At 42.5% G+C, this 13,828-nt stretch overlaps 1 protein-coding gene across 1 annotated transcript in view; it reads left to right on the top strand.

Annotated features, from left to right (window-relative positions):
- The window catches only part of EGFLAM (EGF-like, fibronectin type III and laminin G domains), a 59,961-nt gene that overhangs the window by 37,242 nt on the left and 8,891 nt on the right, over nt 1–13,828 (top strand). The window contains exons 15-19 of the mRNA XM_009329453.1: nt 348–591; nt 4,782–4,893; nt 5,729–5,845; nt 8,298–8,478; nt 13,025–13,103. Coding sequence (XP_009327728.1) covers nt 348–591; nt 4,782–4,893; nt 5,729–5,845; nt 8,298–8,478; nt 13,025–13,103 — 733 coding nt within the window. The remainder of the gene's footprint in view (nt 1–347; nt 592–4,781; nt 4,894–5,728; nt 5,846–8,297; nt 8,479–13,024; nt 13,104–13,828) is intronic.

The following is a 13,828-nucleotide window of genomic DNA, read 5'->3' as shown; positions in this document are numbered from 1 at the left end:
ACAAACAGTCAAATACATACAGCATTATTTTCTGTGCTGCAGAACTTTTCATGCCACCACCCACTGTGTGCATGCTTGCTACTTTGAAAAACACTATGGTGAATCACTAAAGAAAAGGCTCGCAAAGCTTTAAAATACAAATACATCCCTGGAAAAAGAAGGGATTAAGAAGGGAAGCAGTGTTGGCTAGGATAAAAAATATTTTTAATTTGGAAGACAAAATTTTTAGGTTGTTTTTCTTAATGTTATCTTTAAGTACCTAACAAAGGGAACTGACACTGGTTGGTAGGAGTCACTCCCTTACCTTTGAGCGTCAAGTGACCTGCTTGTGTATTCTGGATTTCCAGCACTCACCTTGGCCATACCTCAGTTCAACGAGTCCTTAAAGTCATTTGCTAGCACACCCTGGCCCTTGGAACCACAGAATTACCTTTCCTTCATGGAGTTTGAGATGACATTTCGTCCAGATTTAGAGACTGGTGTCCTTTTGTACAGCTACGACACAGACAGCAAGGACTTTCTCTCCGTTAACATGGTGGCTGGTTACGTGGAGTTCAGGTTCGACTGTGGCTCAGGAACGGCTGTTATCAGGTAAACAGCGTTGCTTGTGTTTCCTTTCCAACAGTGCCACGGTGCTGATCCAGGAGAGGAGTGGGCTGGAAAGAGTAATAGCCTATAATGAGGTATGCGAGGCCATCCGTCTCTGGTGCCTACTTCTTCTAAGGAAGCACAGAAACACTAGAACTGTATTCAAGGGGACAGGATTTTCGTCTTACAGAAGTTTATGTTTCAAAGCTTTTATCAGTGTTACCATGTCATGCCACCATCTTACAGCAGATGTTACTTTTGTTTCTGTACAGTATTGCAGAAATTCCCTTCTTGCCTCCATGACATTGTACCATAACTAATTAGGGGATCTATAAATGTTTTATGCATATACTTTCTAGCCACAGGATTGCACAATATTGGCACTTTTGTGAGCATCCTTCTCCCTGGTCTCCAGTTCCAGGCATTAAGTACCGGGCTGGAGGTGTCACAAGAAGATACACCTCCAGGTCCCCTCTTTCCCAATAGTGCTGTTTTTTGAGGGATCTGAGGCTAATATCCAATCAGCATTCTAAAAGATCAATACATGGTTTAAATGAGTCACCCAGGCTCCCAGACAAAGACAGACCTTCTGAGATTGATTCATCACATCCTAAAATTGAAGTTTAGGATAGGAGCAATGAAATGCCTCAAAAAGGGCTGCTCGCTCTCTCTTTCTGTAACGGGGAGCCCAGTCTCCGGGCAGCTGTTCCCTGGGCTCTTCTGAAAAGGCAATGGGCTGAAGAGAGGCACTCAGTACCTTGGATGTGGTCCAAGAAGCTGCTGGTTTGACCAGGCTGGCCTAATATTTAGAAATAATCTATATAAAGCTTATGCAAAATGTGCAAGTCTTGCATACCATATGTTTCCTGTGGATGGACATCAGGAATTTTGGCTATACTGCGATTAGGAGAAATGTACTGATTTTCCACTGAATGAAGACTCAAGCAAACAAACCCATTCAGATAACAAAGTGAGAGATGAAATTTCAAGAGAGCAAATGCAAAATAATGCACAACCCTAATAATGCACAGCTGTGGCAACACAGTTAGTGTTGTCAGACAGAGAAGGATCCTGGTGTCATCATGGATATTTCTGTGAAAGCAACAGCTAACTGCGTAGAGACAAATACAGAAATGTAAGTAAATGCAATGCAGAGAATTATTAGGAATGGAATAAGGAACAATGCCTCTGCAAAAATCCACAATGCACCCTGTCTTGAAAACTTGCTGCCATTCTGGTCACTTCATTTCAGAAGAAATTAGCAAAATTAAAAAAGAAGAGTAGTGTTGATATCCAGGGGACGGAAAGAAACAGCTTCTACAAATGCAGCAGGACCCTTCAACCTGAAAAAGAAAGAGATTGGTGAAAGTATGATAAAGGTTTTTAAATTGTGAATGACATGGAGATAAATAAGGAATGATTATTCTGTCTTTTTTCAATATGGAAGAATTAGAAGGAGCCCAGTGAAACTGCAAACCAAAAAAATAGCAAACAAAGACTTTTTTTTTTTTCCGAGACAGCACATAAATAAGTTGTGGAAACTAATTGTCACAGCATGTTACAGATGCCAGAACTATAAATAGGTTAAAAAAACCCAACATGAGACAAATTTGAAGAAAGCTCCATTGAGGGAGATCAAACACAATTGTACGGATGCAGCCTCTGACTCAGGAAATTGCTAAATGACAAGTTGCCAGAAGCCGGGAGGAATCAAGGGAAGAATCACTCCATACTTGCCCTGTTCTTTTCTCTTGCTGAAAAGTGGCAGAAATAGCTAATGTCAGAGACCTTTGCTCCAACCCAAAATGGCCCTTATTACAACAGCCTTCAATCTTTTTCTGATTACAGCCGTCTAATTCCTATTACTGGCAACCATAAGACATTAAAGTAGACATAATTTTTTCCCCCCAAGAATATTGTAGCGGTTCAAAACACCTTGGACTAAAGTTTAACCGAGATGCAGGCTTGTAAAATGTGGCAAGAGCCACAAGCACGTGCCTGGGAGTGGAAACGGCCCCTTTCTATTGGAAAGCAGAAGAGCGAGCAGGACACCAGCTAGCACCAGGGTCACATGCACTGGGGAAAAAGAGTGTGGTGTGATAGCTGGGTAATGGCGGGGGACCCATGAGACCGGCAGGCTTCATTGAAAGTTGTCACGATGTCCTGTTCAACTCCTTTTTCTAGATAACGTGTGCAACTCGCACCCTGTTATCAGCTCTGTTGGTGATTAAATAGGATAAGTAGATTCCCTATTTTTTGTGCCTGCTTAGGCAATATCCACTTAAAAGTCTGCCTTGATATTCATCATACTGCTTTATGCCTACCCTTTGTCCTAAACAGGGGTGGAAGCAGCACGATGTGCTCAGGGGGCTCGGGAGGGAGCAGGGATGCCGAGCAGATGGATGGATGCAGAACCTGAGCTATTTACCAAAACGTCTCAGAGGAAAATTTGTTGTCCCCTGGGATTTCCCTTGGCCAGGCATTTGCAGGATCAAGAACTTCATTATTTGGTGTATTTTTCAAGGTTCAGTTTATGCAGGGAAAAGTAATCCTTTAACCCCACAGCACATGAAGAGCCGGAAGTGTTCAAATGCCTGCAGAAAGGGTTACCAAAGTCATGCTGGTTTCAAAAAGCCTGTGAATCCAAGAAATAGCTTGTAACTCTGAAGTGATGACTCTGCAAGGCTTAATCATCCCTAATTGTAATTAAATCTAGCAGAGCAGGAGGGTTAGCATGATGATGGCCTGATCAGCAGAGGAGATAAAATGTATGTATTGCTACCTATTAGGTAGCCAAACCTATCTGGTTTCTTTATATGTATATATTGACTTCTTCAAGGTGATTAAATTCTGTTACGTATTGATTTACCAAAGGTAGTTAAACCCTAAAAGCTACTACATAAGAAAAAGGACAAGTGAATGGCATTGCTCGATGCTATTTTTTATGGAGGTTTTCTGAACCAAGTGTCAAAGTAATATTGCCAGCATCATCCAAAGAGATGAAAATGGGCTTTGAGAAAATTTGGAGAAGCAAAATAGATACAACAAAAAGATTTCAAAGCTCATGTTGATTGTTCAGAAAAAAAAAGAAAAAAATGAAATTGTTATTTTCACATTTTCAAAATTATATACCTTTTTTAATCAGCATTTGAATCACTATTGACTCACTACTTCAAATAACAATTTTTTCAGTTCTTTCATTTTGAAATGTATCTTTTTTTTCATTTTTAAATGTAAGTAGCCTGAAAATACAAAACATTATTTCATCCAAAACAATTTTGTATTTTTTCATTGAAAGCTCGAATGTCTTCAGGTGTCCTAGATAACACGGTTTCTGATTTTTCCAGTTTGATCAGTGAATCAAACACAAGTTTTCATTGCTCCTGGAGGAAAGGCTGCAAGATAACATTTAGACATAAAATGCTTTAACCAGTGTAGTAAAATGACATTTGAAAACAAGGTACAAAGTTCTGTAGAACTTAAAAAGGGGAATGTGGTTTTGCCCTTTATGCAGGCTGCTATTCATATTACTGCTGAACTAATAAAGATTGTAAGAACAGTTTTAAAATTCTTCCTTTGAGACTGGTGAATACTTTGCACAACTGGGGATTATTGTTCCTAGCCAGGATCTCATGATATCATTAGGATCATATTTTAGTTACTTCCCCTTAATGTACAGCAGCCGGGCTGCATGTGTGTGTGTGTGTAGATGTCACTGTAACAGGCTGCATAAATAGAGCTGATAAGCCAACACAAAGTAGATCTGTTTTAAAAGAGGACGAAGAATGTGGGACTAGACCGACCATTAAGTGGGAAGCTTTGTCTCCAGGCTTATGTCACTGTGAAATGAGGATGTACAGCTGAGACAAAAATTTGTCTTTATGCATTATAAATGAGCAGAAAAATTAGCTCAGAGGTAGATGAAATGCATGCTTATTATAGAAATGTTTCATTTATAAATAAAAGTAGAGTGCTTGTTATTTGCTGTAGGAACACGGTCTTATTTTCCTTTGCTGATGGGGCTCAGAAATTATGTCACTTCCTTATAAGGAAAAAACCACAGTGATTTATTTTTATTTTTTATTTAGAAAATCATCCCAGAGGACTTGACTTTTTAACATCACAACAATATTTGAAAATATCAGAAAGGCAAAAGCATAAAATACTTGAAAGTTTTCTTCCCCTTAAAACAGGAGTGAAGAACCTGTCAGTCTGGGTCAATGGCATGAGTTGCGAGTGTCTCGCACAGCGAAGAATGGTATCCTACAAGTGGACAAACAAAAGCCAGTGGAAGGGATGGCAGAGGTGAGCCTATGGCATGGCTTGTCATGAATACAGCTGTTAAACTATAAAGTGATTGCATGGTAAACTACACAGTCTGCTCTCAAAGCTCTTATAAGCTCAAAAAAGTATACACGTTAGGGCAACATGTTCTTAAGCCCAAAATAGGAAATTTGCACATGAAGTCTTCCCTCAGCACAGGGATCCTTGTCAAGGCAGCTGAAATCACAACCTTACCTGCTCTTGCCATGTAACTGGACTCACATTTTCAACTTTCCAGCTTTTGCAGGACTGGAATTACGCAGTTATCCTGTCCTTAGCTGTTAAACATCTTTCAGTTCACTGCAGGACCCTGACTAGTCCCATCAGTTATCTTGAGCAACTGCTTCTGGTAACTAATGCAAACTCAATGTTTCTTTCATTTAGCCCTGTGACTTGCTATGGATTATCTTTGTGGATGGTGGAAACGTTAAATGAGTCTTTGTTGCATGGACTTTGCTCTGATTTTAACTTTATGAACCTCCTTCTGGTTCTAGGTTTACATCAATGTACCTCAAGTCATTGCAAATAGGGCTAGATGTGCTAGTCAGAAATCATGATGAGTCAGTCTCCTTTCTTTCTTCCTTCATTATTCCCATTTTGAAATACTTGACATTATTCAGCTAGTTCTGATTAGGATAAAGCACAGTCAGTAGAGAGTGTCCTACAGTGGCTTTCTTGAGAGAATTGTACAAAGAAATGCAATTAACAGAAGTAAAGAGGCATTATGGTAAGCTATAACATCTATTGTAGGCTAATCTGAAGATACAAGCATGGTTCCAGCTAGTCTAATAAAATGTTATTCTTATGTTTCTTGCAGGGGGCTTTCACACAAATTAAGTGCAGCTCTGAAATATTTATTGGTGGAGTCCCTAGTTATGATGCTGTGAAGAAGAACTCTGGGATCCTCAGACCCTTCAGTGGGAGCATCCAGAAGGTATGGGCCCAGAGAAACACACTGGAGACATTTATTTCCATCTCATACAGTGCACATTTTAGGTGGAAATCTGCCCTTATACTGGCAATATGCAAAATAATCCAAAATTTCACCTCAGGAGCCCACCACAAACTGCTTAAACACATATTTCACAGTGAAAAGTTATTCTAACTTTAATAGCCAGTAAGTATTACCACTGCCAGTCTCCCTGTTCATTTCCATACTGTACTGATAAATGAGCAGAAGCATATGGGATTGAGTTCAGAATGATGCACAAAGCTATGTCAAGATTAGAGTCCTCAGAGTGCCCTGTAGCATGTATGCACACTGAGGCAGCTAAATGTCTGATGTAACCAATACAGTAATGAGTGAAAAAGAAGGTGCAAATTAATGTGGATCCCAGTCCAGCTAGTGTATTCTTATACCACACAGCAGTTGCACGCCTCACTGCCTTCCCCTCTTACGATTTTACATGGGGCACATGAATGGAAGAGGTCTTTTTCATTGTTGGCAGACATTAGGGATGATGTTCCAGTGAGGTCAGCTGTGCATGGGTGCAGTTCTCTTCTGTAAATTCATAATAAGCTCTAATAAGTAATCAAAAGAAAGTTCAAACTGAAGTAACATTTACTCTTTCTAGGCATTCTTAAAATAATTTGGATAAAGCTGAAAGGTTGGCCCTGAATCCTCAGAGTTTTAAATGAGTGAATTATTGCATCAGATTTACTTAACAAATAAAACCTCTTAGTAGTGCATCTCATACCAATTGATCAAGGGCAGAAAGGTAATTGCAATTCAGTGTAAATGGTTTCATCACTTGGTCCAACATTTTTCAATATCTTTGTCATCTGTCTAGCAGAAAACATGAAGTTCAAGAAAACTGGGGGAGTGTGTAATAGTGATGGGAACAGGTCGGTCACACAAACATCGTTGGAAAGGTGGGCTTGACTAAATACAGTGCATTTTGGAGTGCAAGATAGGAAGCCTAGGAGCAATTAACATAGGTCACACTTACAAGGTGAGGGGTTGTACCCTAGAGTACAGAGGCACTGACAAGGACTGAGAAATGCTGAGCGTGAGCCCTTACTTCTGTGATGTAGTTAGGAAGGTGGATTTGCCTTCTCAGGGGCATGAGTGGGATGTCAAGGAAGAGTATCGCCTGCCTTTTATGCACTGGGAGACTGTTAGTTGACTGCTGTGTTTACACATAGTAGGATTTTGGAGAATTGTATAGAAATAAAGCTACAAACATCACCAAGTACTGGAAAACATGCCATGTATAGAAAGACCTAAGATCTCAATCTATTTAGTTTACTCAGATAAGGTCCATAAGTGAATTTATTGTGGTCTGCTAGTTCCTACATGAGGGTGAGATTTCTTTGAGTACCTGGCTCTGAAGTGTTGCAGAAAAAGGCATGATGAGAAGCAACGGCTGGAAGCTGAAGATAAGTTTAAGCCCAGAAATAAGAGACACATTTTTAAGAGTGGGGGCGTGTTAACCTCTGGAACAACGTAGCCAGAAGTTAGAAAGAAGCTGAAAAGGTAGTGGAGTCTTCACCGGTCCATCTTTATGACAGGACTGGATGTTCTTCTGCTGCTGGAGTTGTTTAGTGCTGTTTCAAACAGAGTACATATGCTTGATACAACCCCTTCTCGTAGTAGGACCCCGTAAGGTGCATTGTCTGAGCGATGCAGGAACCAAAGTAACTATTACCATTCTCACTTCTGGCCTTAAAATCTATTTGTTTGTGAAAATGAACTTCTCATTTTGATGTAGCTGAGATCAGAAGCTGCAATCTCTCTGCCAAGATACCAGCTGAGATTATACAAATGTCCGTTTATATTGGAGAACATATGTTGCTGACACATTGGAAAAATTCCAACATTTAATAATTCTCTTCAGTTTATATGCGAACAGTTTTGTGAAATCATTAATTATGTTTTTCATCCATCTTAACTCCAGCTTCTTTCAGGCAACATGAGATACTAGAAAGTAGTAGAAAATGTGAAAAACAAGTTATTCTGCTTAGTATTTCTGTTGTCAACACTCATCTCCTGGAGGTTTTCCTGATCTCAGAAACACTTTTCCTCAGCAGTGCTCATCTAATTTTACTGTCCTAGCTCACGGCTCAGCTACAAAGCATTGCACCCGTGTTCAGACACAAGACTGGTAAATCCCACACAGCTTCACCCCATATGGGGGTTGCCTAAGGCTGTGTCACAAAATACAAAAGAAATTCATCTCCAGTGGGCTAGGGTGAGCAACGGAATGAGTTGGACCTCTGTGACTGGAAAACACACATTACAAGAAATAGCTTTTTGGCCAAGTTTTGACAGTTACGTTTCTGTGAAGTCTTTTAGAGAAGTCTTCTGACTAGCAGTACAATACTGGGAATTTGGAAGTTTTTAGCATGTGTTTTCCTCCCTCCCCCCTTTTTTTCTTAACACATAGATTATCTTGAATGACCGGACAATCGATGTGAAACAAGATTTCACTTTTGGAATCAACCTAGCGAATGCTGCCCACCCCTGCGTGAGCTCACCTTGTGCAAATGGAGGCACCTGTGTTCCCAAGAAGGACAGCTACGAATGTGACTGTCCCCTGGGCTTCGATGGGCAACATTGCCAAAAAGGTAACAATGGCTGCATTTCAACACAGAGATCCAGAGTTGATCACAAAAATAAGAGAGATTTAGCACCTACAACTGCTGTTGTACACTTCCCTTGAAATAGAAACCCAGGAGGCCAGAGCTCCCTTTGCATCCGTGCACATTCCATGCACCCAGGGAAGAATTCATTTTGTTATTTAGGAACATGGTAACTGTTATCCCAACACAGAGCTATGATCCACAGATAGCAGCCTGGAATCTGGTTGCTTGTGATGGCCAACACTGAACACTTCATACACCTCCCTAATTATGCAGTGCCATACAAAGGGGGAATTCCTGCCAACATCCTCCAGCCAGTGATTACGTTACATCCTGAAGCATGAGCATTGTTAACCCTTGTAATTTTATCCTCCCTAGGGCTCACAACAAACGCTGTTCTCATATACAGAGTCCTCTAGTCCTCTAGTCCTTTTTTAGACACTGACTACTCTGATGGTAATTTCACCATCTGCACAAACCCTACCTTGGTACAGCAATGGAGACCACCAAGGAGGAAAACCTGCCCAGATGCACATTATTCTTCTTTCCTCAGACCCACTGTAATAGTTCAAACCTTAGATTCAGGAAAGTGTTCAGATTGCATGAAAAGTGTTTAAAAAAATGTGCTTTGGGTTATTCCGCTAGATGGAGATGTTTCCCTTCTGTCAGGCTTGATCTTGAAAAATTTCTAAGGGAAGGTTTTGTAATGTAACAGCAAACTCAGTTCAAAAGAGCTGACTGACATTATTGTCTTCACCCACTCCTTCATTTCTCACAAGCACAAACTTCAAAGTTAAAAGTAGTGGTTTTGGTTAAATCATGATGAATAGATTGCCTTTTCTTCCAAAAAAGACAATATCTTAGAACAAAAACATTTTATTAAAATACAATGCAAGAAACCCCTTTGCTTACGTTGTTGTGGTCTAACTAATAGCTGGAGCAACGTCATTTATCCTGGCTTCTCTGTGGGGAGGAGGGAGAATTGCGATTTTGGCTTTCTAGGTATGTGCAGGGTGCTAAGCTCCTGACTTCAAGATGGTATCTGCAGCAGTACTGAGGTCTCCAGGGGGACTCAAGGCAAGTGAATGCCTTGCAGTTTGGGTGTGCGATTGCCTGCCCGTTCAGTGAGCTCCTGTGCATTGCTCGGGCCACAGGTCCTCACCGCTCGCCTGCTTTCGACCTGTGCTAAGCCCCGAGAGCAGTGTGCCAAGCTGCGCATCGCTGCACCAGCCTGGTGGCACCAGCAGTGCTGCTGCTCAGCTGGCATGCTGCCACTCTCTTCCCTGTCATAACCTGAATGGGTGTCCAGGCTTTCAGAGACAGTCTGAAGCGCCTTGCACCTTTGGCTTAGACTGGATCCTGGGTGTCACTTCCTCTGTGAATCCAACCTTAATTCATTTTTAAGAGTGTCCAAAAGCACGAGTCACTTGTCTTCTGTTCCTGCTGCCTTGGCTGCTGTTCAGGTGCCTCTCAACCCTCCCTGCACTTGTGCAGCCTCAGCTGATGCCAAAAATACAAGGTTTTGCTGATGGATGTGCAGAGAGCATGGAGGTCCCTCCTGAACCTCAGTCCACAACAGCCTTGATGAACCCGGGGCAGATTTCTCAAAATAATCCTTACCTGTGTCTCTTTAGTAGGGTGTAGACATGGCTAAGGCAGCATGCACGTGAGTGTCCGCTTCTATTTCAGGATGGGGTTTTGGTTAGTGTACTCAGCTGGTGTGTGAGAGGCTGAAGGTGCAGTCTCCATCCTGCTTGCTGGTGGGCTGCTGTAACCCCATGCCCTGAAAAAACGAAGTGCTTGTGAGGGACTGTGCCTCATTCTCCAAAATTATACATGCCACTTATAAAACTTAACTTAAATGATGCTGGTATGAGGTATATGAGATATTGATTCATATTGTAATGGATCTTTGGCTGAGGATTCAATAGAATTTCTGCTGGCATTGCTGGGTTATGTATCTTCTGTTCAAGCTGTGGGGAGTGTTAAAGGTATTTTTATACTTAATTGTAAGATGGAGTAGAACAGCGCGCTGTTGCTTTCCCCTGGTTGGAGCTGATCCCTGGGTAAACCATGGTGAGCCACTGGGATTTGAAAACTAGGACTAGCAGAGGGGTTTGGTGCTGGTCCTACCTGTCTGCACCTTTGTGTGTTTTGAGCAGGCAAACATAAGTACTTGGGGCAAAACAATAATAAAAGAGTGCTACCTTCATAGGTGATTATAGTTGCTTATGCAAATGGGAAGCATTTGCAGAAAGGTGGGCATGAAACTGGACAAAAGGAGATTTTTATGCTATAGAAAAATAAAATGAGAATGTTCTTGTTTTGTTTTGTGCTGACTCATTGCAGAGTGTGGAAGTTACTGCCTAAACAGTAAGTACTGCAAATGATGTGAAAACTGCTCTGTCATTGTGCGTCTGTGTCTGCTCTAGCAAGCTGGATGCTGGATTTCCATTAAGCCTTGCAAGCTTCTGTCAATAAGCCAAAATATTTTCTGGGATTACACAGTACTTCCTTAAACCTCGTCCTGTTGATATTTTAAACTGCATCCAGATCACCTGCCAAGCACAGAGCGGTGGCTGTAGAGCTGGTCCCCGTATTTGCAAAGCAGTGGGGCCAGGCAGCTGGCTGAGTGCTTTGTAGGGGTAGGTGCTACTTCAGGCTGCTCCGCAGTTCAGAGCTGATTCCCACTTGTCATGAGAGCTTTGGTGCCTCTCTGCCGAATCGTGATGAGCAGAGAGTGAAGGTGTTCAGTCCTAGATCTCCTTACTGGCCCTGTTCCTTTCCAGTTGCAAAGATCCTGGGCATCAAGGATCAAGGGCATCAAGGGCACTGCTAAAATTTACTTGGTTTTCTGCAGTCAAATTCAGCGCAGCAAGTGAAGAGCATACAGAAGAGCAAGCAGAGATAAATGACAATCAAGCTCCATAGAGGAAATCAGAGTGCTAGAGCAAGGGCAAGGGCTGCTGTATGGCACGGGCACCTTCCCCTGCTGAAGGCAAGAGGAGTGGGGCTCTAGTGCTGGTGCGGGACATGACGGGGGAAGGGCGGCTCCTTTCATGCTCTGCTGCCATCCGCCATGGTCAGAGACTGTCCAGTGCAGAAAGCGTCAGACCTGGCGAGAAATGTCTGGCTGAATGTAACATGTCTTTTGCAATCTTCCAACGACGCTGGCAGGCTGCAGGCTGTGGACCGCCTGTGGTGGTTTCTTTAGACACATTAGGCAGCTTTCCTGATTTCACTAGGGATGAAAACAGGCGTTTGTCACTATCTAAAATTCTCAGTCTTGGCACTTAGAGCTAAATTTCATATTGCTGCTGTTGGCTGCCAGACTACACCAATTCTTGCATATCTGTGTTACAGTGAACTCTTAAAGCCCAGCCAGCCTCTGCATTGCACAAAGAAAGCAAGCATCCATGCCCTGAAAAGCTTGAAATTTATATAGATGGGATTAGCTGTGGGTTGAAGGGATTAGTTCTCAAGAATAAAATAGGATGAAGGCAGCTATTTTAAGGAGTTTATAAAACTGGCTTATATTAATGCAGCAGTCAGTTATGAGAGATCAGCAGCAAACTGTAGGATGTTCACTTGAAAGAAAATCTGTTCAGGCCAGCGCTCATAGCCTACCGAAGGCTGTGTATCAGGGATGTTCAGTGATTATACAACACATCTGAGTTATTTTGCCAGTCTTCTCCATGGACAGCAGTACACCAGCTCCACGTCTGGTTGCAATGAGTGCTGCTGTCCCAGCAGCTGTACGCCACAGCTGTTCCAGAGGCTGGCCCTAGAGAAATGGGAGATGCTGTGTGTGGGACACCAGTGAGCTCTGAGCAAAACACCCTCCATGGCAGCACTGCAGCGTGTCAAATGCACGCGCCAAGAGGCTTTGCAGCCTCTGTCATACAGCCTTTAGCATAGTCTCAGTTGCTTTCAATAGACCTAAAGTGATTAGGGGCACACTGAAGTCCTCCCCAGTGTTAGCCTCTCCCCGCACTGTTCCCCAGGGGTAAGCTCTGTGTGGCAGCAGCTGCTCTGTGCAAAGTCACATACATGAAAGAAGAAAATGGGAAGCCCACAAGTTGCCTGTGCTGCCCCACAGTCTTGCTTTGCAGGGGTGCACACGGTTCTCCATTAGGAGCTGGGGAGGAGTTTCTTAGACTAAGAACAAAGGGTGGTTAATGCATAAGCTTTGGCAGGAGGGTGGCTTGAACCGCACGGAGAATCAAGGAATGTGGAAATGGATAAAAATAAAATTTGCAACATTTTCCCAATACTTCATATTCTCCTGCCCTAACATTTATGGTGGAGCAATACATTAGGCCCATGACATGAAGGCCATAAGTAGAGGCACTGTCGGCTGTTTAAACTGCCTCAACTACTGCTCCTACATGAGTTCAGCTCAGTTCTGTGCCACAGGCAGGTACCTGCCAATGCGGTTGTAAATCAATAGAACAGTCTTGTCTGGGTTTTTTTCTACCATTTCCATGTCAGCTAACTGACATTCATCTTGTTTTTTTTATTTACTTTTCAGCCATTACAGAAGCAATTGAAATCCCACAATTTATTGGTCGCAGTTACCTCACATATGATAATCCAGATATCCTGAAAAGGTAACGTGTCCCCTGTGAACATAAATGTGCTGTTTGTTAACCATTATAATGCTAGGAGCCTCATGTGGGAGGATATTGCATATTTAAGTGTTTTAAGCTGTATTTGCCATATTTCTAAATTTCAGGAAAAAAAACATTTTCTATGCATATGCTTATGGCTCAGTTTGTTATAATCATAGAAACATAGAATCATTAAGGTTGGAAGAGACCTCCAAGATCATCGAGTCCAATTGTCAACCCAACACCACCATGCCCACTAAACCATGTCCTTAAGCGCCTCATCTACCCGTCTTTTAAATACTTCCAGGGATGGTGACTCAACCACTTCCCTGGGCAGCCTGTTCCAATGTTTAACTACTCTTTCAGTAAAGAAATTTTTCCTCACATCCAATCTAAACCTCCCCTGGCGCAACTTGAGGCCATTTCCTCTCGTCCTTTCGCCAGTTACTTGGGAGAAGAGACCAACACCCACCTCGCTACAGCCTCCTTTCAGGTAGTTGTAGAGAGCGATGAGGTCTCCCCTCAGCCTCCTTTTCTCCAGGCTAAACAACCCCAGTTCCCTCAGCCGCATCTCATAAGACTTGTTCTCCAGACCCCTCACCAGCCTCGTTGCCCTTCTCTGGACACGCTCCAGCACCTCAATGTCCTTCTTGTAGTGAGGGGCCCAAAACTGAACACAGTATTTGAGGTGCGGCCTCACCAGGGCCGAGTACAGGGGCACTATC

Source organism: Pygoscelis adeliae, unplaced genomic scaffold (assembly GCF_000699105.1).
Source record: "Pygoscelis adeliae isolate BGI_AS28 unplaced genomic scaffold, ASM69910v1 Scaffold47, whole genome shotgun sequence".
Taxonomy (NCBI): Eukaryota; Metazoa; Chordata; class Aves; order Sphenisciformes; family Spheniscidae; genus Pygoscelis; species Pygoscelis adeliae.
The sequence above is the reverse complement of the archived record's forward strand: the minus strand, read 5'-3'. Positions and strand labels throughout refer to the sequence as shown.